This window comes from Triturus cristatus, chromosome 4_2 (assembly GCF_964204655.1).
Source record: "Triturus cristatus chromosome 4_2, aTriCri1.1, whole genome shotgun sequence".
NCBI lineage: Eukaryota > Metazoa > Chordata > Amphibia > Caudata > Salamandridae > Triturus > Triturus cristatus.
Genome location: NC_140586.1, coordinates 214,613,990 through 214,639,150, shown reverse-complemented (window position 1 = coordinate 214,639,150; position 25,161 = coordinate 214,613,990). Strand labels below are relative to the sequence as shown.

General features: G+C 45.3%; 1 protein-coding gene across 9 annotated transcripts in view; it reads left to right on the top strand.

The window, feature by feature from the left end:
• TNRC6B (trinucleotide repeat containing adaptor 6B) overlaps positions 1-25,161 on the top strand; it is a 1,192,955-nt gene that overhangs the window by 186,533 nt on the left and 981,261 nt on the right. For all 9 annotated transcript variants that reach the window (XM_085601248.1, XM_085601251.1, XM_085601245.1 and 6 more), the window contains one exon: positions 1,068-1,156. In XM_085601248.1, the coding sequence (XP_085457374.1) occupies positions 1,122-1,156 (35 nt within the window). In that variant the 5' untranslated portion in view covers positions 1,068-1,121. The remainder of the gene's footprint in view (positions 1-1,067; positions 1,157-25,161) is intronic.

Here is a 25,161-nt window from a genome sequence, read left to right as displayed (position 1 = left end):
GATTCACGCTGCAAAACGAATAGTTTCTTACCTGTCTGTGTAGTTTTGCAGCTTGAAGATCTTTCTGGATTCACTAGCGAACCCACCCACCTCCGCCAGAAAGATGAGGCTGGAGAAGAAGAGGGAAAGACAGAGAATGGAGAACAAAAAGAGACTTAAAAAGAAATGTGAGAAAGGATATGATTAAGAAGAAATACTAAAAATTGCCTAGGGTTCAAAAAAAAAAGAGAAAAAAAGAATCCGAAGATGGCGCCCGAGGTGGGACTTCTGCAGGAAGCATGACGACGTCGAAGTACACCAAATGGTGGAACGTCGACGCCCACCTGGGCTACAAAAAAAAAAAAAAAGGACAAAAGAGACTACGATTCCAGACCCAACCACCAGACCGCGGAATAATGCACAGCATAGTGAATCCAGAAAGATCTTCAAGCTGCAAAACTACACCGACAGGTAAGAAAGTATTCGTTATTTCAGTTCTCATTTGTTACATAAGCATGGACATCTCTTTACTACACTCACTTACTCTATTCTAACTCTCTTACGAGAAAACAATCTAACAATGGAGTCGATGCCCATGCGCACTATCACCAAAAGGAAGAGTCACTTTACCTTGTGACTGGAAAGACTTCTTCGAAGGAGAATAACTTGCAAACATACAGACCCAATGCTAGATGGCAGAAGTATGCAAAGCATGTGGATCCACAGCTTTACATGCCAAGAACAGATGCTTACTGGGTAAGTAACATCATTCTTTTCAGCCTTATTTACTATGTTTGGCTTTTCATTTATGTATGTTTGCTTTCCTCTGAACTCCCACTAGGGTTCTTTAGAGGTATGTGTGAACGTTTGCCTTACACCTAGCTAACTTAGCGTTGTACATGGCATGATAAGGATCATTTTGCGGTCATGTAGTTAGCTGATGAGGGGAGTCTTTCTTCATAGCTCATGGGGCAAAAGCAGATGGGCACTTTTTGTAAGTCACTGCATCTTGGATTCGTCAATATCTTTCTGTGAGGTACGTTCCCCCTGTACTGTTCTCTAATGCCCTTCTTCACTTTGTTTTCCAGGCAGCACCTGTCTGTCTCCACGCTGCCTGTCAGACATCCTTCCCATGCAGACGGATGAGGGAGAGACGGTGGAGGAAAGTGACTCCCAGGTGAGTGAGCGACTGACACTAAACAACCGCTTGTTTGTTTTAAGTGACTTTTCGGGTGCTTGCTCTAGGTAAAATTCCTTCCTGTGCCAGTAGCATCTAGTAAAACTCTGAACTATGACCATATTGCCAGTGACAGGTTTCTGGTTGATACTGGTACAGTCCTTGCTCATTTCAGAAGTGGTGCACAGGTACCCTCTCCTCATTTCTCCTCTCTGATGGGCAGTAAGTCCTTATAGGATGGCTGTGACAGTATAGTGTGTCCATTCATGACATTACCCTTTCCCTTCTAGATCCAATGCCACTGTGACACCACCTTCATCAATGGTACAGAAAGCAGTTGAGGGCGTTTATACAGAGGGTCTGGGGAATATGAAGATGTGTGGGTGGTTGAGTGTGCCCCACCAGTGGTAGTTGAATGCAGAGTCCTTGAGATGTGAATGCTGCTCTTTAATCTGTGATGGCTTTACCTAAATACAATGGGGTGGCAGTATAAAGTACCCTTTTGCCTTTCAATTCAAGAATCTTGGTTTTCTCCTGCCTGGCCCATTTGCTGCAACTTTCTTTTTGGCACATTTGGTCTGTCCCCTGGTCAGTTTGTAACTCACTCATCCAATGGAGATTTATGAGAATTCATATCTTGTCTTGCCTATATGTGCTTGTTGTTGAGCTTTTCCCTGTCTGACTTGATTTTTTTTCAATACGATGGCTCCAAGTTGAGGGATTGTAAGAGACTTTCCTGAAAGCTTCTGGGAACCGGGATACTTGTTTAAGCTCAATGTCTTTATCAACCTATTAACTTGTATTGTTAAGGTCGAGTCTTTTGGGCACAATTGTTCTGCATTGTGAGATCTTCATTGATGCTCATAAATGCTAGAATAATTCCATGCAGCGTGTGTGGGCATTGGAATACATCAATTGAATGTAATTATCCAAATATTTTCTTTATGGAGTGCATAAATCCATATGTTCTTATGATGTACACCACTTCTTGCAAGGATGAATTTGATTCCGAACTGTAGCCTGTTCTTATCCAACATGACAGTGTCTAGACTGTTGCGGAATCCCAAAGCAATAGTGTCCTAAAAAATGCCTAACATGAAAGACAAATGCATCCCAATGGGCTTACGCTAAACAACTGAATAAGAGATGGCTGTCTGATTTGAATCCAGGAGGCTCCATTCAGTAATGATGCATTTTACTGGCATTTGTCTTCCAGAGGCAGTACTTTTTTTTTTTGTTTTCCAGTTCGTGAGAGAAGGATCCCTCAACACTGGAGAGACTTCACACCTCTTTGTGTCTCTCAATATGCCGGTCAGGAAGTTAATTCTGCACTTTTAACTCAACGTTTTAACATTCTATTGTCTGGTGCTTACATTTTTTCCTGTTGGCAGATTTGTTTGTTAGAAATGCCTTTTCGATTCTCCAAAAGTCCATCTTGTGCCAGAAAGAGGGCAGTGTTCTATCCACACAAAGTATATGTGGTCTGTCTCCTGGCCTCCCATTCGATAAGGCTGACATTTCTCAAAAGACGTCAAGGGATCTTGATGGACTGTGAAGGAAGAATATTGAGGAATGCTGCAAGACATAAAGGAGAATAAAGAAAAAAGAAGGAAAAGTTGTAAAGAGCTTTTACTTGGAAAACTCCTCTGAAAGGCAGCCTCCTCCTCCTTACAGACTCCCATTGAGGGCGCTCTAGGGAGAGAACATCTAGTGACACGGAAGACGAAAGGAGACCCCTCTATTGGTGTTAGTGAAGAAGGATCCACGACATCTACATATCACTGTCATAGGAGATATTCAAGGTCTTCATCGCACGCACACTCAAATGGATGGTATCTGTTCCACCGTAACTGTTGAAGACAAAGAATTGATGCTTGCCAAAGAAGTGGCCTTATATGATGTTGACACACTTTGGAATCCTCGTCAAGCATCGATTTTGAAGCACTTAATGCAGGCGAAGCAAATCCTTGATAGTGACATCAACATCTCCCACATCTATGGTCACACGGAGGTTCCCTTTCTCTTCTGTATCTCCATCATCTAGGCAGTGAGAAAGCTACACGAGAGAAAACTACACCAAGACCAACCTACCAGTCAAGACCAGATTTCTCACCTGGATGGGGACAGAAGATCAATGCCTCAATCTTTGACTCTTTCTAGGGAAATACACCATTGCAAAGAATGAGGCACTTCACTTGGGTTTCATGGACCTGTCCAGTGCCTTTGATCGTGTCTCACATTCTAAATTGTGGGGCATAATGGGAGACCTGAGCATCGACTGATCCAATTATCATCATCAGAGAAATCTGCTGTGACTTGAGCGCTATTGTAAGGCTTGGCTTAGGTGGCGAGTGATCCGAGACGCTCAGGGTGCATAGGAGTGTCAGGCAAGGTTGTGTCCTTTCGATTCTCCCTCTATATTAACCATCTGGAGAGGGAGCTTGCATCAAGGTGCGACGACACGCCACAAATCAATTGTCCAATAGAGGATCTAACGTATGTGGTGCCACCGTCATATGGGCTGCACACCTGTTGCGTTGCAGCAACTTTTGGATGCCGTTGCAAACTTTATGGAGGGGCTTGATATGAGGATTAACATCATGAAATCCTTTGTAATGTCCTGCGGATATAGGAAGGACCCGAAACTAACTTTTAGGCTCTACGCTAATCCTGTCAAACATGTGGATAATTTTAGTTATCTAGGAGTAACGTTTAACTGTATGGGGATTTTGGCAGCCACAATTAGAAATTAGGAACAATCAATTAGCAAGAAGCATTAATGCGGTCTTCTCCTTTGTGGCAAATTAAGCAAAAGATCACTTGCCCATATGCTGGCCATATATCGCACAAAATATGTTGGCATAGCAACATACAGGGCGGAAATTTGGGGCATACAAACAGTATCCCCCCTGCAGGTTACAGAAAGCAATTTACACACAGCCTACTGGCTCTCCCATCGTCCACTGCCTCTTTTATCACTCATAGGGAACTAGAGCTTCAACACATTGAAGATGTCCTTAGAATCCGATCACTGATGCTATTTTAAAGTGTCTAAGCCAGTGAGACCCCTCCCCATTAACAGAATGTGAATTGAGGACTGTCTGACCCTGTCACAAGGACTATAGAGATTCCATGGTTGAGGGGAATTAGGGACTTGGCCACAGCTTTGGGAAGGTGGGGATTTGTTTGAAGCCCTCTTCCGATCCTTACCTACGCTACACACAATCCCAGCCATGCCTCATGCTCACTGGGAGGAAGAGAGGAGGGCAAGGGTATGGGAACATTCTACTGTGACCTAACATATGCCCCTTAATCGATCTAGGGACATCCAGCCATTTCTGCTGTTGATGCATTTAACTATCAGCGTTTTATGATTTTCAGATTTTGGCTAAGTCTCTTCCATAGATTGATCACTTTTCCTTGATGTAACAATTGGTCACAGGATTTGTCACCCTGCCCATGTGATCAGAAATCTGCACAGAGCACTTTACACGCAAGGATTTTCTGTACTTTTTATTCCCACCAAAGACCTTCTGTTTTAAAGCCCCTATTGATTAAGTACTCCTTGCGCCATTGCACAGGAGGACTGCACTTTCTTCAATCTGCTGGTTCAGAGGAAATTGCGATTACTGTGTTCGAGGCATGTGGGCTGCTGAATTCATATCTGTGCATAGATCGCCGCCTAGTGTTGGGTCCGGATGATTGCATATTGTTGTCCTGGAAGAGTCTTCGAAGTATCACGAGATAGGTGGCTCCTCCCCTGGACTACAGTGCGCATGGGCATCCTCTCCATCCTCAGATTGTTTTTTTCCGCCATTGGGTTCGGATGTGCTTATCTTAGCTCAAGTTAGGAAAACTTTATTTAAGGCCAAAAGCCTTTAGATATCGTCGGTATCGTTTGCGTTCGGTATCGATACATTATTATACTTATTCACCCTTCTCGGACCGAGTTTCGGTCCGAACATCGATCGACGTTCGAAGATGGAATCGAGGACTCCCTTCAAGAGATGTCCTCTGTCACGCAAAATATCCACACGTTGATGTCCATCTGGTGTGTAACAAATGTTTATCACCGGATCATGATGAGACCAGGTGTATGGCCTGCGCCCGGTTCCGGTCGAAAAAGACCCTTCGGAATAGACGAGCGGCTAGATTGGAGGCCAAAAAATCGGCGCCTAACCCGGTTAACATATTCAGCACCGAGGATGAAGAAGTCGAGAGCGTCGAAGAGGAAGAGCAGGATGTTCATGAACAATCTGGCCCTGCTTCGGAGCATGACTCCCAATATGACGACGAAGATGAGGAGATCTTCGAGAACGAAGACGTCGTCAACGAGGTAGGAGACGACGATGAGGCCCTTGGGGCCGAGGAAGATAGCTCAGGCGAGAAGCTAGGCCAATCCGTCGATGCGGAGGCCGAGGGAGATAGTCTTGATAAGGCTGAGGTCGAGGGATCGCCTGCGGGCCTTACCTAAGATCGGTCGGATCGTTCTACAGCCCCGCCTGAAGGCCCGGCTTCGAACATTTCAAAGGAGCCAGAAATATCGAAAAAGACTGGAGTCGATTCCGTGAAATCGAAACCAAAACCTGCACCGGTCAAATCGAAACCGAAAGTGCAACTGGTTCAGGTCGGATCGAAGGCATCGAAACCTTCCAATCCGTCGACACACAAGAAGGACATCGGAACCGAACATCCAAAGAAGGACTTCAGTACCGAGAAACCAAAAAAGGACTTCGGCACCGAGAAACAGAAGAAGGCCCTCGGTCCTGAGAAGACGCAAAGGCCTATAGCACCGAAGGTTGGGGCACCAACGACCAAGGTCAAGGTGGTCGATCCGACTACAACAACACCGAGGAGTGCTGAAACTGCCAAAATACCCGATCAACAAGGCGTCGATCCCAAACTTCGGATCGAAGCCCCGAAGGCAGGAAAGAAACCGGAGACCGCGTCGAGGCCTGTCTCCAAGGAGCCTGTCGGATCAAAAGCACCGTCTGCATTCACGTTGCAACAGGTATCGGAGTCCCTAAAGCGCATCAGGGAACGGGACACTCTCGAACCGAAAACGGGTCCCGAACCGAACAAGGTCGCCAATGCTCAATCGGCGCCGGCACCGATCAAGTTTGGATTGCCACCACCGGGGGCACCTAAGATGTTCGAACTTAGGAAGAGTATCGAACAACCAAGAACAGTGTCCACAGAAGGGACAGATGTCGAAGACTCACAGGACCAGTTTATCGACGTAGACACTGGTAGACTGTTGTTCCGCAAGCAGAAAATTGTTCCAGAAAAGGCTTTGGAATCATACAAAATTCCACTAAAAAGGAAAATGGCGTCAGGTTCGACACCAGTGCTTGTGGAACCTTACCAAACATATGATCAGGAACCACAGTCCTTTTCTCCCGCACACTCGGAGGCGGATGCAGGAGAGGGCTATACTGAGGATACCACTTATCCTGTGGATAATGACCCTGATGAACAACAGCAAGACCAGGATCAAGCATGGGGAGACCCTAATGACCCAGGAGACCCACAAAATGCTCCTGACACTCATCTTTATAATATAAAACCATCTCCCACTGAAGATACTGCTGCTTTTAACGCCCTCATTGAAAGAGCGGCTGCCAATCACGGAGTGGAACTTCATTCTGACTCTGTGGAAGAGGATTTCTTGGTGGACACGTTCTCCACATCAGAAAGAACGGTCAAGACTCTACCAATGTTGAAAGGGGTTATTAAACATGCTAAGGACATCTTTAAGGAGACAACCAGAGCACGGGTATTGAACCCGAGAATAGAAAAAAAATACAAACCAGCCCCAGGAGACCCAATGTACATTAAGGGTCAATTGCCGTTGGACTCAATGGTAGTTTCTAATGCTCGCAAGAGAGTTAACTCGCAAACTACCGGTGCTGCTCCTCCTCCGGACAAGGAGTCCAAAGTGCTAGAAACATCGGGAAAAAGGATAGCAGCACAAGCGGCAAACATCTGGCGCATTGCCAACACTCAGGCACTCCTGGCCAGATACGACAGGTCACACTACGATACCCTAGAAACACTGCTAGAACACCTACCAGATGACTACAAAGATGGAGCGGAGCTCCTCATCAGAGAGGGACAACTCATTACAAATGCGTCCATCAAATGCGCACTAGATGCAGGTGACACTGCAGCAAGAGCAATCAACACTAGTGTGATGTTGAGGAGGCACGCATGGCTGAGAATATCAGGTTTCAAACCTGAAATTCAAACTAATATCTTGAATCAACCAGTCAACCCAGACTTTTTATTTGGCCCCGAGGTTGACACTACACTAGAAAAGATTAAAAAGGACACAAACTGCGAAATCTATGGGGGCTCTACAGTCGCAGCAGTTTCGGAGTGGCTCCTTTCGTCGCCCCGGGAATAGAGGAGCAGCTAGAGGTCAGGGGTCCCAGCAGCAGTACAATAAAGGAGGTACCCAGAGTACCTATAATAAGAACAATAGGGGTGGATATCGTGGATCCAGCACCAAAGGCAGAGGACGAGGACACAACAACACCAGGTCCTCCGCCAATAACAAACAGTGACGTCTTGTCACTGCCCCCCGACCACATAACACCGGTCGGGGGGAGACTCCAACAGTTCCTGCCAGTCTGGAGATCCATCACCACAGACAGGTGGGTCAGAGAAATTGTCCAGTACGGTTATTGTCTGGAATGAACATCCAATCCACCCAACATACCACCAAGACACCGTCCTATGTCTGCTGAGCACTTGGCATTATTGCAGCAGGAAGTACTAAGTATGCTGCAGAAAGGAGCCATAGAGCTCGTGCCTGTAGAACAACGAGGGTCAGGGGTGTACTCTCTGTACTTCTTGATCCCAAAAAAGGACGGGTCTCTGAGACCTATACTGGACCTGAGACCTCTCAACCAATACATTCTGTCAGAGCATTTTCATATGCTCTTTCTCCAGCAGGTTCTGCCGTTACTCAGTCAGGGAGACTTCCTAGCAACACTGGATTTGAAGGATGCGTATTTCCACATACCCATACACCCATCGCACAGAAAATATCTCAGGTTCACTATTCAGGATCAGCATTATCAGTTCAAAGTCCTCCCTTTCGGAGTAACAACGGCGCCCAGAGTCTTTACCAAGTGCCTAGCGACAGTGGCTGCACACTTAAGGAGACAGCACATTCACGTCTTCCCTTACCTGGACGACTGGCTTGTTCAGGCAAAGTCAGCCCAGCAGTGTGCCAGCCACATATCCCACACCATTCACCTTCTTCACAGTCTGGGATTCTCACTGAATTATCCAAAGTCACATCTTCAACCCGCCCACGTACGGCAGTACCTGGGCGCGACCATAGACACTCTGGCAGCCAAAGCTCAGCCAAATTTAGAAAGGATCAACAGCATGCAACTGCTGATAAAGAAGTTCAGACCTCAACACTCCCTTCCAGCGTGAATGTTCATGCAGTTGATAGGCATGATGGCCTCCTGCATCTTCCTAGTCCCGCACGCGAGACTACATATGCGCCCGCTTCAGGAGTGCTTGGCACGTCAATGGAATCGGACTCAAGGACAGTTGAAAGACCTAGTGTTGGTGAGCGGTCGGGCATACAACTCTCTGCATTGGTCGAATCCACAAAACCTTTGCATGGGCCGACCGTTCCAAGAGCCTGTTCCACAAATAATACTGACGGCGGACGCGTCTCTCCAGGGATGGGGAGCTCATGTACTCCATTACACAGTGCAGGGACTATGGACGACACAGCAAAAGAAGATGCACATCAGCCTTCTGGAACTGATGGCAATCTTCCTGGCAATGAAGGCATTCAAAGTACACTTGTGCAACAAAGTCGTGTTGATCCGGACGGACAACATGACTGCCATGTACTACATACAGAAGCAGGGAGGAACACACTCTCCACAGTTGTCTCATCTGACTCAGAGCATGTGGAGGTGGGCCATTCAGAGGAACATGTTCCTCATGGCAGAACACCTCCCGGGCAAGGTCAACCAAATGGCGGATCTGCTCAGCAGACACAGCCACCAAATGCACGAGTGGGAGCTACATCCATCAGTACTCCAACCGTACTACCAGCAGTGGGGTCAAACAGATAGACCTATTCGCCACAAGGGAAAACGCAAAATGCCAAAGCTTTGCCGCCATGTTCCCACATCCACAGTCGCAGGGCAATGCGATATGGATGAACTGGTCAGGCAGATTTGCGTACGCTTTTCCCCCAGTGCCATTAATACCGCTAGTGGCACGCAAACTGAGGCAACACTCAATGACACTCATCCTGGTTGCTCCAATGTGGGCACGCCAGCCATGGTACACCACATTGCTTGAACTTTCCGTGGTGCCGCATCAAAGACTGCGGCTAACACCCAGACTTTTAACACAGAACCATGGCGAAATTCAGCACCCAGATCCGCAACAGCTGAACATGGCGATCTGGCTCCTGAAGTCTTAGAGTTTGGCTACCTCAACCTGCCTCCAGAATGTATGGATATCATCAAGGAGGCCAGGAGACCCACGACCAGAGCTTGCTATGCGGCTAAATGGAAAAGATTTGTCATTTACTGTAAAAACAATGACATTAATCCGCTGGATGCATCCATTCAGAACATCATCTGTTACCTGTTACACTTATACCGATGCAATCTGGCATACAGCTCCATCCGTACACATCTAACCGCAATAGCAGCCTATCTTCAGAACAGGCAGCACCTCTCTTTATTCAGAGTGCCTGCCATCAAAGCCTTCTTAGAGGGACTCAAAAGAGTGATTCCTCCAACACACCCACCGGCACCGGTGTGGAACCTGAATGTGGTCCTCACCAGATTGATGGGTCCACCTTTTGAACCTCTACATTCATGTGAGATTCAATTCCTCACCTGGAAAGTAGCTTTCTTAGTGGCAATCACTTCGTTGAGAAGAGTTAGTGAATTCCAGGCACTAACCATTCAAACGCCATTCATACAGGTTCACGCAAACAGAGTTGTACTACGTACCAACCCCACATTCATGCCTAAAGTGATATCGCAGTTTCACATGAATCAGACTATTGAACTGCCTGTTTTCTTTCCAAATCCAGAAAATGTCGCAGAGAGAATGCTCCATACACTAGATGTAAAGAGGGCCCTCATGTACTATATAGACAGAACAAAGGATTTTAGGAAAACAAAACAACTGTTCGTTGCCTTTTTTCCACAACACAAGAGCAACGCCATTTCCAAAGCAGGGATAGCCAGATGGATCGTTAAATGTATTCAAATTTGCTATGAAAAAGCTAAACCCACATTAACGATTCCTCCAAGAGCCCACTCAACACGAAAGTTAGGGGCGTCCATGGCTTTCCTAGGGAACATTCCTTTAGAGGTAATATGTAGAGCAGCCACATGGTCCACTATACATACATTTACTAAACACTACTGTGTAGATGTACATTCAAAACAGCAGGAAGCTGTAGGACAGGCTGTTCTCAAGACCCTTTTTCAGACTGCTGCAGCTGACACGGGCAGCCGCCGCTAATGGAGGGACTGCTATGTAATCTATGCACAGATATGAATTCAGCAGCCCACATGCCTCGAACCGAATATGCTACTTACCAGTATGCATCTGTTCTTGGCATGTAGGGCTGCTGACATTCATATCACCCACCCTCCTCCCCGGCGCCTGTAGCGGCTGCAGCACTCAGAATTACTGTATAGCATGGTCATCACTTACTGTATCTACTCCATCACTGCCACAATGGCGAAAAACAATCTGAGGATGGGGAGGATGCCCATGCGCACTGTAGTCCAGGGGAGGAGCCACCTATCTCGTGATACTTCGAAGACTCTTCCAGGACAACAATATGCAATCATCCGGACCCAACACTAGGCGGCGATCTATGCACAGATATGAATGTCAGCAGCCCTACATGCCAAGAACAGATGCATACTGGTAAGTAGCATATTCGATACACGTTTTTAGGTCTCAGCTGGCGTTGGAGCGCGCATGCACTCTTCGCCTCGAGACTTATAGTAAACAAGTTAGGGGACTCGAGCCCCGCCCCTCCTTTCCATTCGGTAGCATCAGCATTTATGGTAAACGCTGGCTTCCCATTGGAAAGGAGGGTTTTTAGTTGCCGGACTGGCTCGCCTGATTCACAGCTGCCGTGAACACTTTTCTTATCTGCTTGTTTATTTAACAAGCAGATAAGAAAAGTATTCCCGACAGCTGTGAAGCAGGGAGGCACGGAGCTCAGAGGCGCACAGGGAGAACAAGGCAATGGCGAGCGCTTGTTCTCCCATACTGTTGAGTTATAAATGCTTGGTTTAAAGGCGTGAGCCTGATGCCTTAGTCCCATGTTGAAAGTATGAGCCTTGCTACAATGTTTAACAAAGGCTCAGAGAGACCGGAACTACGTTGCAGGTGTTTGTTTTCATTCATAGATAGGGATTTGTGCTTTCATTTCACACTGGGCTGGTGCCAGTGGGCGGAAAAAGACTTGTATACTTCGGAAAACACGCAATTCTTAGCACGAGGTGCAGAAAAAAATTATTTGCAAGTAAGTGCAATTTGCATTTTTCCCACAGAAGTCGATGAGTTTGTATTTTCCGAAATATATAGCTCCAAAGACTTGAATATTTTATCAGCGGGTGCTAAAACAGGAAATTGTGTGCTCCTGCCTGTCTGGGAGTCCTTTCAAACCTCTTGTTTGTATTTACCTGAGTGAGTTTGATTTTATTAGTGAACTGAAATCAGAGCGGCATTCTCCCCGTGTTGCTTAATGTTCCTTCTAAAGGTATATAAATAGAATTCTTGCTGCCTGCGAGTCAGTCTACCTCTTGTAAGATTAACACGTTCAGACTTTAAATATGTTCACTGTGAAAGGCATACCTTTCGCTACCTTGAGCCAATGATTTATTTAGTTCAAGTCAAGTCAAAAAGCTTTTATTCGGTTCGTATGAATACAACCATATAAGCTAGACAAAAATAGTATACAACAAAATATTATAACACATAATTTTAACAGTTTAAAAAGCAAAAAGTTATTCCTGAACCGGCCCTAGTATCTCGCATGGAGTGGTGAAACACTAATCATAAATACGTCAATAAATAAACAAATATAACATCAATTAAGAATAAAATCAAGCATGTGTCGCTACTACATAAGTGGAGATATTCGATAAACGTTAATTTCAACAAAGTTGAAAATTCCACCTCACAATAATAAAGTAACTTGTGCATAAGTGCAAAATAAACCTTGTCATTATAATATTGCATCAATATATAAGATTGCTCAAAAGACAATGATTTTCATCATATTAGGGAACACTCCCTTGTCATAATAAAGTAACGTGCATCTATCTCGCTATAATAAAGTGACTTATGCGTAAGTACAGATTAGGCCATAACAAAACACAATTTCACATTCGTAAAGACATTAATTTTCAACACAGTAAAAGGCACCATCTCATAATAATAAAGTGACCTGAGCAGATGTGCAAAATAAATCCTATCATTGTAATATTACAACAATAGATGAGATTGCCCAAAACGCATTAATTACCATCATAAGAGAGAACTCTCCCTAACCATAATAAAGTGACTTGTGCACAGATACAAATGGGCCATAACAAAGTAAAAAAGTTCTACCTCGCTATCATAAAGTGACTTGTGCGTAGCTACAAATTAGGCCATAACAGAACACAGTTTCACATTATTCATATAATTATGGATTTCCTGGCGGCTCTACATTCCAAAATAAATAGTGCAACATGGAAGCAGACATCTGGACTCTGAAGAGAACATAATAAGTTCATAGCATCTGCTGTTAAACGAATATTGTATTTTAAAAGGATAGGTTTCAAATAAAATGTCCTTAAAAATACATAAAATTTACAAAATAGCAAAAAATGGCAACAACTTTGTTTGGAAACATTGTCACAAGGGCACTTTAGAAGAGAACCTGCCCCAGTTACGGGGCAGGATACAAGGTGGTGTACAATGCCCAACCTTAAACGTACTAGTACAAATCAATGCGATTTTCTAGTCACGTCCACCAAATATGACTGGAATCCACTCTTAAGATTTAGCTGCCTATAAAATACAGAGGTCTTTTGAGACCGGAGCAGTTTATTCCTTTCTTCCGTCTTGTAAAGCAGAAATGTGTCTTTTATTTCCTTCTTGGAGAATGGAATTATATTATCTGAGTCTTTAGAGATATTAATTCCGAATAATGTATTATACCAAAAGACGATATAATTCAACCACGGAATGCGGGGACAATGGTCTAACTTAAGGCAGTCTTTAATTACTTACTGTGTAAACTCAGTTTCCTTTTTGTGCCAAATTGAACGCCATAGTAATAGAGGGCGTAAAGCAGCCAGATCTGATATATATTGAAGACCAGTTTCTTGATGTATTGGGTCAAAAGAAGCTGCGGCCAGGACACATAACAATCGTTTAAGGAAATTATTTTCATTTATTTGCAGTTGGACCGTAGAGGAATAACCCCATAATCCAGCTCCATATAAAGCCGAAGAGACACATCTAGCGTTGTATATAGTTACCATATCTTTTATTCTATGGTCCCCTATTTTTGCAGCAAAACGAAAAATACCATTGGAGTTTCTAATCACTTTATGTCCAATGTTTTCTTGCTCATTGATCCATTTACCGTTTCTATCAAAGCTGATACCTAAACAGCAGAAGGTCTTAACAGCTTGAATCTTCGAGCCTTCTAAAAAGAAGGACCGCGGTGACTTTAATTTTTTGCCACAAAGCATGGTAAATGTCTTTAATTTGTTAATCAACAATTTCCTACCATTTATAAAATTAGTAAAAGCATCAATAAGGCGTTTATTTAGTTATTTTTATAATGTGTTGCTAGTCACCCTCTGGGGTCTGCGATCAGAATAATGTGTATTCAATATCTCCCTACAAAAATATCGCAGCCACAGTATCGACTACCACAGTATTGGATTTTTTATTTCATCCTGCAAAAATATTGACTCTGGAATATCCTCTACCACCATGATGTCAAGGTAAGTACATATAGGTAAGTTTAGATTTACTGTTCTTAAGTTAAGAATAGTAAATCCATGCTTACCTAGGTATACGCACCTTGATGCTTTATATACTGGAGGCAGTATTTTTCCAGGTCAGTATTTTGTACCTCAATATTGTGGTATACAAGTGAACATTAACTCAGTCAGGGTAATGCCGGATGGGTTGGAATAGATTAAAGGCCTTGGGGTCAGTCAACACCTACTTTGTGCTGTTACGCTTATTATGCAGGTCCGCTTTAGCGCAGATGTTCAAATTCCTATTAGCACCTTGAATCGTTGGAATGTATTTCCAAAGCTGGGTTTAGCAGGACATTTTCTTTGCTAAAACTCCGCCCGCCTGTTTACCAAGGAAGGAACCACTGCCCCCTCATAGGCCCTGCTGAATATTCCGAACAACTTGTGTTCATAGTGTGCAGGGCTGCGAGAGGGAAATCCCAATGGGGTAATGCTTGGCTATCTGGATGCGAGGTCCTTAATTGGAGATGATGGTTTCCGGCGGGTCTATTGGCACTTATTTTTAGGTCTCGCCTGGCGTTAGCAGCACGAATGCGCTGCTCTCGCCATGCGAGGGCTTTTTGGAATCAATACAGATTCCGAAGCTTTTGGAGGCGGAGTTGAAGCCCCGCCTATCTTCTTCATTCGCTGGCGTCACCCTCAATGCAAAACGCAGGAGGCTTCCTAGTCCCCTCCCTTGTTACCGCCCTGTCCGCTTTTGGCCCCGCCCACCGGGATTGGATCTCTCAATTGCGGCTTTACACACTCTCCTTCATTAGCTGCTACGCAGTATATTTTTCGCACAACGCCGACAGCTTGTTACCTACAGTTTGAAACATTCCCCGCGACGTGATCCCAGCAGCCAATTGGGACGCAGCAATAAAGATAACAAAAATAGCTATTGCCCTGGTAAAACTGTACCGCGCTTGTTTTTTACATTGTACAATGCTTTTTTTTTACTTATTTCAAAAAACGGTATAATTATACCGCTGCTGTAGAAAGGAGGACGGTGTGCGGGTCACAAGACACACCTGCCGCCGTGGAGTGGGACAGCTGGTTTCAATCTAACACAAAGCTGCACCGGCAGCAACGGCGCCTTGGGTCTGGATTGTCTAATCCTTATCCCGCATGCAGCAAGGGCCTCCTTCCACGCTCTCTTCCTCGCTGGCGTCTGTGAGCTCAGGCGGTGACTCAGAGTATGCAGTCATGCTGCTGCTGCACGGCAGGCTCGGGGTGAGGAGCAGCGCGGGGTCGCGGCTGTGCAGGGGCGCACTGCGGGTCTGCTCGGCTGCCACTGAGTGGGGAGCACACCTTAACTTCGAGCGCCCGGCTACAGAAGGACACTTGGAAACCCAGACCATCTCTTTTTAGTCTAGAAGTACTCTTTTCTTTAGTGGGTTTCTTACTTGCAGGCACGACGTGCTTTGCTACATTCAGTACGCCATGCCCGCTTTCTAGAGTGTTTGCCCGCCTGGTACAGAGATCGCAGATTTTAATACATTTTTTTGCTCGCGGCCGCTCTGCCATTTCCTTGTGTTTTCATAACTTTTGTTACTATCTCAACACCGGCGCGAGTGCCACGACTGCATCAAAAGTAAGAAATAGAAAAAAAAATGCTTTTCTAGTTCTTTGTTTTTGATGCAATCATGGCACCGGTGCCAAGATAGTAACAAAAGTAATTCGGCCAGGCGTCTCAACATGCTAACAGGCCAGGACTGGCTGAGCGTGTTTCAGTGATATTATGGATAGGGGGCATCAGAGTGCGTCTTTGCTTTTCATTTTAGTTTTTTTCATACTTTTGGTTGTAAGCAAGGTATTGTGAGGTTAGGACCACAAGCCTCCTATACAAACCGCTCAGCGGGGGAGCTTGGGCGCCGTTGTGTCCAGTGTTTGGGAAAAGCTGGATCTTTAGTAGTTCTTGTGTGAGTTCATGATGGTTGTTGCTGTTTCTTACCCTCTCTGGTATGCTTCCACTGCTTGAGAAGGAGCTACCGTTACCGCTCTACTTCTGTTGTGGCTTGTAATCTCTATTCACAGCCGTGTGCCTACAGCTGACCCCCGTGTAGGTGACGACCTCTCGGAGAATAATGGATCACAGCCTAAAAGTTTGTGTGTAATGTTCTCTCCTCAGACCCTACACAACGCCGTATAGTGCTCAATAATACTTAACGACAGGTGGGAGCAGTATCGTGGTGAGTGAGTGAGAGCGAAGGGAAGTCAGAAGGGCCACGGAGAAGTACGTGGTGGAAGGATGGGGGAGGGAGGGAGGGGGGGGGTCGTGCAGTTCACACATTTAAATCCGTTTGTGACAGGTCTACATCCAGTCCTACAGAAATCGATTATGTAGGTGCTCTTGTACGTTTTTTTAAAATGTTGTTTTAGAAGGGCCAGATGACAGTGTGACACAACATGGCAGCTTGGCGAGTTGCAAGCCTGCTATGGAGATCTGTGTAGAACTAGCAGGTTGCGCTTCGAATTGCTGTCTGGCCAACTCAGCCTTTCATCTTCCTGAGGCAGATAGAAAGAGTATTTTGAATTGTGGGGAGTGAGAGGGGAGGCAGAAGAGCCACAGAGAGGTACGTGGGGGTTGGGGCCGTGCAGGTCACACATTTCAATCTGGATGTGATAGGTTTGCATCCAGTCCTACAGAGATCGATTATGTAGGTGGTGGTGTGCGTTTTTAAAATGTATTTTGTTTTGTAAGGGCCTGATGCCAGTATGACACAGCATGGCAGCTCCGGGAGTTGCAAGCCTGCTATAGAGATCTGTGTATAACTAGCAGGTTGCGTTTCAAATCACTGTCTGACCAACTCAGCCTTTCATCTTTCCGAGGCAGATGGAAAGAGTAGTTTGAATTGTGGTGAGTAAGAGGGGAGGCAGAGGGGCCACAGAGAGGTACGTGGGGGGAAGTGGTGGTGGGGGGTCGTGCAGGTCACACATTGGAATCCGGATGTGATAGGTTTGCATCCAGTCCTACAGAGTTCGATCCTGTAGGCTCTGTTGTGCGTTTTTTCAATTTATTTTGTTTGGTAAGGGCCAGATGCCAGTGTGACACAGCATGGCAGCTCGGGGAGTTGCAAGCCTGCTATAGAGATCTGTGTATAACTAGCAGGTTACACTTCGAATTGCTGTCTGGCCAACTCAGCCTTTCATCTTCCCGAGGCAGATAGATAGAAAGAGTATTTTGAATTGTGGTGAGTGAGCGGGGAGGCAGAGGGGCCACAGAGAGGTACGTGGGGAAGGGGAGTGGGGGTCCTGCAGGTAACACATTTGAATCCAGATGTGATAGGTTTGCATCCAGTCCTACAGAGATCGATCCTGTGGGTGCTGTTGTGCGTTTTTTAAATGTATTTTGTTTTGTAAGGGCCAGATGCCAGTATGACACAGCATGGCCGCTCGGTGAGTTGGAAGCCTGCTGTAGAGATCTGTGTAAAAATAGCAGTTTGCGCTTCGAATCGCTGACTGGCCAACTCATCCTTTCATCTTTCCAAGGCAGATAAAACAAGCATGGAAAATGCAATAGGTCTCGCCTTTTATTAAGTTAAAGCCATTTGCTTTGCTGTACAATACCATTAGCAAAGCAAATGGCTTTAACTTAATCAAAGGCGAGACCTATTGCATTTTCAATGCTTGTTAAAGTTGGCGCTAAGGGTGAGGAAATTGTTTGGGTCGTTCTTTAATGTAGCTGCACCCTTTTGTATGCCTTTACTTAATATGTTATGGATGATGGCCAGATATTGTGATCGTATTGTGCTAAAAGCAAATTTAATACAAAGATGAAATATGATTTCGGCCAGGATCATACTTATATTGTGAGATGGAGCAAGTTATTTTGATTATTTTCCTCTGGCCTGCCAATTTGTTAATGAAGTCTGTCGGCAGGTTTTTTAATCAGTTATTTTATGCATGTACTTTGATTGTATTTTTATTCAAGTATTTTAAATGAATTTGTATTGTTTTATTATGCTTTGCTCTATGTGATTGTACTGGATGTTTGTGGTTTATTTTATTATGACCGAATAAAGTTAATTGGAATTCTTACTGACTGGAGTGTGTCCTGCTGAATCTTAACCAGTGAGATGGTGAACTCATTCATTCTGAACTCTTGTCCTGTATGGTCTTTGCAATCTTTAACAGCTTTGCCGAAACCTTTGCCTGCGAGTTCCTTGCACTCTGATGGCTAGCTGTGCTATTAGAATTTGCCCTGTAAAACCTGCAATTTGAGATGGAGCTCGGCCTTATGAGTTCAAATAAATAACCTAAGGGATAACCCTGCTTTCAGAACTCTTCGTCTAGACGATCTCTGTACTCCCTGGGAAAGTTCCGATGAAACCTTAGCCAGTGAGTCATTGATATTTTGAGAGGAAGCTCTACCCTGCCGTTCGAGGCCTCGGCCTGTAAAATGTGCGATCTGATGGCTCTACTTTCTGAGGCCAGTAAAATCTATTTAACCATAGACTTTTGCGTCCGAGGCTTGTATATCCAATATAAACAGGGGATACTGTAGCCTGTATATTCTCTGTAATCTGGAGGATTAGCAGGTGAATTAATTATTCGTACCTTGACGGGATGGTGCTGCTTTCTGACCAATCAACCATTCTGCGGACTTGGGTTACGTACATTTTTCCCCGTTTCTGCTGGTGTGACTGTATTTCTGCTGGCTGGGTTCCCTGTCACAATGTGATGAACGGGGTCACGGGTCCTGTATGCCCTGCCCCACTGCTCCCATTCACTAGTGGACCTTTTGTGCTGGCTGGAACCCGCTTCCCCTCCCCACAATGTCCGGTTTCTGCTGGTACTTGCTCAGCAAGCTCCTCTATTGTCCTCTCCCTGCGTTTTGTGAAAGCACTGAATTGGAAGAGCTCTGAACGATGAAAGCTGTCAGGAGCCACTGCAGTCAGACCCTCACCCCGCTGCCCCCTCTCCCTGTTCTAGAAGAGAGCCCCTAGCGTCCATGAGCACCCCCTGTCATTCTAGTGTTAGGAGTGCCCCTTACCGCTCCTGTGTTACTAACGGGCAACCACCACCCTGGAGCACCGTTTGACATTCAAGTGAAAGAGGACCCACAGAACTCCCTACTATGGGCCATAGCTGCCCTAGAGCATCGCCCTGACATGATTCCCCAGCTGTCCCATGGCACCCTCTGACATTCCAATGCTAGAAACGGGCGTTGGTGCGACCACTTGGCGTTGCAGTGTTAGAAGAGCACCTCTTGCCATTTCAGTGCTGGGGGTGGACCCCAGCTACATTTGGTGGCTTTCCAGTGTTGGAAGAGCACCCAGTAGTACCATCTGCCATGTGCCACAACCACCCTCAAGCACTTTTGCTATTCCATTACTTGAAAAAAGCCAGTATCTGCCACTGGCCAGTTCACTAGACGAAGGCCCCAAAGTCAAGTGCCCCAACTACCCCAGACCATCCCTTGTGCATCCGGTGCTGGAAGAGGACCGGAGTCCCTACCTCCCACCCACTGCAGCCCTTCCATTAGTAAAGGGAGGTCCAAGCCACTCTGGGGTACCCTCGTAATTCAAGCCCTGAAACCATCCCTGGCACACTTCTTCCATTCTAGTATTGGGACACAGTACTCTGAGGACGCATCTCTGGCCTAACCTGCTGTTCTAGACCAGGGACCAGTATGGTGATTGGTAAATGCACGTCAATTCTGATGTGCAGGTGCAAAAAATTATCCCTGGCTATCAGCGTTCACAGCTTGATCAGTACACCTCAATCTTGTTTTGAAATGCTACCTGGGATTCTGTTCCTAGGATCCACACAGAGTTCTGCTGTTTAACCTAAGTCCTGCTCGGCAGCACCATCTACCATTCCGTTAGTGGGACCCATATCCTGACTAGCAATGCCAGCTGTCATTCCAGTTGTGGGTCCCTCAGTCTTGCCCCCATAGCATCCCCTACTTTTAAGCTATATGTGTATGCAATATGTTCTGATAAGATTCTTTATTGTATTCCAGTCAGTGCTTGGATACCTTACAGGTTTAGGGATAGGCAAGAGTGCAAATCAAGTCATCAAAAATTCTAATTGTACAGGAAACTTGGCTCATGGTCTAATTGAAACTGAAGTGCAAAAAGCTGTCTAAATCCAGGAAATAGGGATGCAGACATAAACATTGCTTTGGTGGTTAAAGTTGGATTTTTGTTCCAAACGCACCTCTCCTGGTCTGATCAATGCGACACAAGACCAAAAATGTACTTTACTGTTGTGCACCACGACTCATTATTAGATGTCTGCCAGTGACTGGATCTAAAAGACACACAATTGATAGATGGAATACAGAACAAATCAAAACATTCATCCTCAGTCAAGAGATCTGGGTTAAATCCATCTTTCTTTTGCTCACCATGCCACCCAAGTTTAGACCCAGGCATATGCAAATCAGTCTTGACCATGTGCCTGATGGGAACTGTCCAGACCAATCTGACAAGCCAGGTCCTCCCTGGACCGGAAACAAGTATCCTGGGACCGGGTTCGGGGTTTCACCCCTCATCATGGATGGGGATATAGGCAATGCTAAAGGCATGAAGTGAGAAGTCAAATTCCTTGCTGGATCTACAGACTGAGTGAGGGTCTTGTAATGAGACGTGGAGTGGGGGCTGGATGACAATAGCATTGTACTGAGAAAGTAGGCCATGCAGACTGCTTTCCTGCATGAATATGGGTATCTTTGAGAACATGTTGGCTTGATCCCTTAGTAGAATGAGCGGTTGTTTGTCAGAATATCATTCACATTCCATCGTGCTGCAAAAATATCGTAACCAAAATACCGTCAAGGTCGGTATGTCTTGGTTAGTATTGAATTATTACGTTCTGGTCTTGCTCGCGCTATGTAGAACTCTCAAATAAATAAATATTCTGATCTCTTAATCTACATAATTTACCTACGTATTGTCAAGGCTCTTAAATGGAAGTTAATTGGAGTAAACGTATGTTTTCCAGTATAGACTTCTTTTTATGATATTTGGTTAGTCGATATTTTTGCAGCAATATTTTTGTAGCACAATGTTTTTCGCGATCGGTTCTGTTGAGTTCTGCCTTGTAAGTGTACGTTGGGACAGTTTATCAGCTTCTCCCGAGGTGGCTGCAGTCTCATGGTGAATCAGATCTCACAGTGGAAGTGGGCATGTGCCTCCTCCTCTTTTCTGAATGAGGATCATGTTCTCGGATGTATGTGCGGTCTTGCAAACAGGGATGTTACTGGGACTGTCTTAATAAGGAAAACGAGAAATTAGCGGTGCAGGGGGACTGCGAAGAACCACCTGCAAGGTCATGTTTCTTTCACCACCAGCACGTGCCCGATCGAGTGTAATCCTTTCATTCTTGCCACCCTCCCACCTTTTGATACAGAGAACCTAACGCATTCAAAGTTTTAAAGTTTAACAGCATGGTAAGCTTCGCTTTCCATTAAAGAGAAGTCTGGAGAGTTCATTTTATCCACTTCCAGCGCGACCCGTTTATGGTGGTCCTGTTATGTCGATAGCAGCTGTTGAATATTTTCTCATTTTGGTTTTCTTTCCTACAGTCACAATAGCCTTATTTGAACTCTCAGGTATTGTTGTGTCCGCAGTAACTCCATGTACTTGTGCGAAGCCCCCTTTGTTTCTATGAGGGGGAGGATTTCTCTCCCCACTAATGTTGCCACCGTTGCTCACAGTTACATAACGGTGCTACCAGGCTTTTCATCTTATACCAGGATCCTCAGTCCCGAGACGTCGGCTTTAAGTATCTGTAGCATCAGCTCACGGCAGCTGTTTTAAAGAGCCTCACCTCGGCCGAGAATGTGAGGGGGGAAATTGTAACTGTCGAGTTTTGCTGTCTTCAGTAGGCTGTGCGTCTGTTGGGTGTAACAATACAAAAAAAAAGATTTTCTTTAGAGACCAGTGAAGGTTTCTCAGACCCATTTGGTCTGAACTGCTGTCTGTTTTGAGAGTCTAATCTTAGGCATGTGGTGGTAGTTAGTAGGACAGCTGTAGATCTGTTTTTTAAAAATCTTTAAAAAATCTTTATTTCCATTTTAAGAGCAATAGGAAGACATTTAGCTCTCAGGTCAATCAGGGTTGTACAGTAGGGGTTTTGGTTTCATAAGTACAGACGACTCAAGACCTCCCCACGTTCCATCAGGGTTGATGGGTTCACACATTACAATAAACCCCAACCAGAAACTACCCTCCCTCCACCCCACAGCTTCCGTGATAGGTAATCTTCAGGAGGCTTACATGTCGATTCTTGTCCCTCCTAGAGTCCTTGTTATCATCGTCACACTCCTGGGATTCGTTACCCACCCATCGCAGGGAAGTTACCTGCTGGTGACCCGGTCCTTATGTGCTCGATTCCAATCTCTCAGGTGAAGTTCCCCTCTGGGAAAGTGTATATGTGATTAGGCACAGAGTCAACTCCGCCCAAGCTTTTAGGGCCTCTTGCGACTTCGGGTTCTGTCTTGTCTGCGTCATATGTATTTACTCTGCTCCTGCCCATTCTGTGAGATCCCTCCCCCACGTTTCCCTAGCCGGCGTGTAGGGACTTATCCAGTGGATTGCAATTCTCCTTTTTGCAGTGGTGAGGCCTAAAACAGGGTATCGCCTACTGAGATTTTTCTTAGGATTCTCAGGGATGAGGCCCTACAAACAACCTCCCTGTCTGCGGGATTGCCCACTCGTAGTTATTTGCAGCATGTCCAAAATTTCTGCCCAAAAGCAATGCACTACGGGGCAGTACCAGGTCATGTGTAAGAAGTCAGCTGGTTCCAGGTGGCACCTAGGGCATTGTGGGTCTCTGGTGGGTATATATCATGTAGACGTTTCGGGGACAAGTAAGTCATATGGATGTAATTGTATTGGATCAATTTAAAGCTGGTGCTCACCAACACTTTTTTAACCCCTGCGTGTATTTTTAGCCAATCCCTTTGAGAAATCTGGTCATCCACATGCTGTTGCTAGGCCTCTACTATTGGAAGTGGGTGCTGTTGTCTATCTGCCCGCAATGCCCGATAAAGATGAGTTACTAATTTACGGCCCTCTGCCATCTCCAGCAGCGTAACCAGCGTGTGTGCGCTCTCTGGTGTCTCCGGGAAGGTTGGCCAAATTTGCTTCGCGTTGCCACGATCTTTGCATACTGGAGGAATCTCTCTTCTGTAATCACTCACAGAAATAGCCTGTACCCATGTAAAAAGATTATATGGCGTCCCGCATGGAGATAAATCTCTCCTCAGGGTATAAGTCAGATAACATTAAACAGCTCCCTTCTTGCCATTTGTCAATAGCTGTGGAGTGTGCAATTTGTGCGAAGGGTACAAGCAGCCAAATATCCAAGTCTAGGGCATATGGCGCTCATCGGAATATACGCCCGACTACTCTTTCCCATATTCTCCCCTTGAGCCGGATTATGTGGGGGAGAGTCTGTGGAATCCTAGCCCTTTTATCAGGAGCTCACCTAACTGGTATCCAGGGAGTACCTTCCAGCACGTTTCGTTCCCAGTTTGGCTTGCCATCCAGCCAATGAACCGCATACTGCAGTTGTGCTGCATAGTAGTACAGTTCGATTTCCATACCCCCCTTTCCCACTTACATCTCAGCATTGCTAGACTTACTCTACATCTTTTCCCTTGCCAGAGACATGTTGTAGTTAGTTTGTCAAAATCTACAAAGACTGCTTGCGGGAGCTCGCAGAAGGTGTCCTTCATCACATATAGGCAGTGAGGGAGCACCACCACCTTAAGGAGTACAGTTTTTGCCATAAGAGATAGCTGGACGGATTTCCAGAATTGTATAGACGATTTTAACTCCGCCATAACCCTCCCCATATTGAGATCAAAGAATTGCTTTTCATTACGGGTAATATGAATACCTAAATATTTAACACTGTCTGTTTCCCATCGGAGGCCAAGGTCTGGCAATGTTTCCACCCGATGGTTTGCTAGAAATCTGAGCGAGAATATAATCGATTTTTGGGACATTTACCAAGAGTCAGGAGATCTCCCTGAATTCTTTCAAGATCCCGAGCAGGGTTGGGACCGAAGTTTCCAGTTGTCTGAGGTAGGCCAAGGCATCGTCTACGTACAGTGAAATTGTTATCTGTTAATTTGTACTGAGATTTAGGTGCAAGTCTTAGGGTTGTGAATAGGCTCCTTGACTTTAGTGAGTGAGTCTTTAACATAATGCTTTTTCTTTGGTATTCAGCGACACCATTGCGCTTATCGATGTCGGAGAGTACCTCTGATGAGTGAACCCGTGAGCCAGTGGCGTACACTACTCAGTACTGGTTCCTTTTCCCACTCTGTTTACCTCAAAGAGCAGTAATTAGGTGCATAGAGCCTCTTCACTTGCAGTCAAGTCTAAAGGAAAGTTTGTCTTCATCAATAATAGAGGCAGATGTGCCCTTTAGCTCTAGTCCTGCACTCGTTAGTTCAGGAAACAGCGAAGTTACCGTCTGTCTCCAAATCTTGTTGGAAGTTCTGCTGGTCTCTAGGGATGTTGGCGTGCCTCTTATGAACTAGAAAATGTCTTTAATCCTCACTCTTTTCTTACGTTGGGGGGGGGGGGGGGGGGTGGGGGGGGGGAGGAACTGTAAATAAAAATATTTTTACGTTTTAAGAGGTTTGAACAACCTGTTGACGGGAATTATCTAGATACCATGTCTGGTGCATTCATTGTTCATTTTTTGTGCCAGGAAGATCTGGAAAGTAGCTGAGGTGGTTGCTGTTTCTAAATGTTCCCCACAAGGTCATTAAATCCGTCATATGTTTAATCATTCCTACTGGCTATTGCTGCAAGTGTTAATCATGGTGGCTAATCAGAACTGTCTAAATGAATCCGTGTTGGAAAGTGTGGAGTTTACTTCTAACTACCTGTAAGCTTTATTCTTATGAATGCTTCTAACCACAGATTTCTCACAGTTAAAATATCTCCAAGGTGCCAGACTATACTTTTCACAGCATTGCTCCCTTGCACC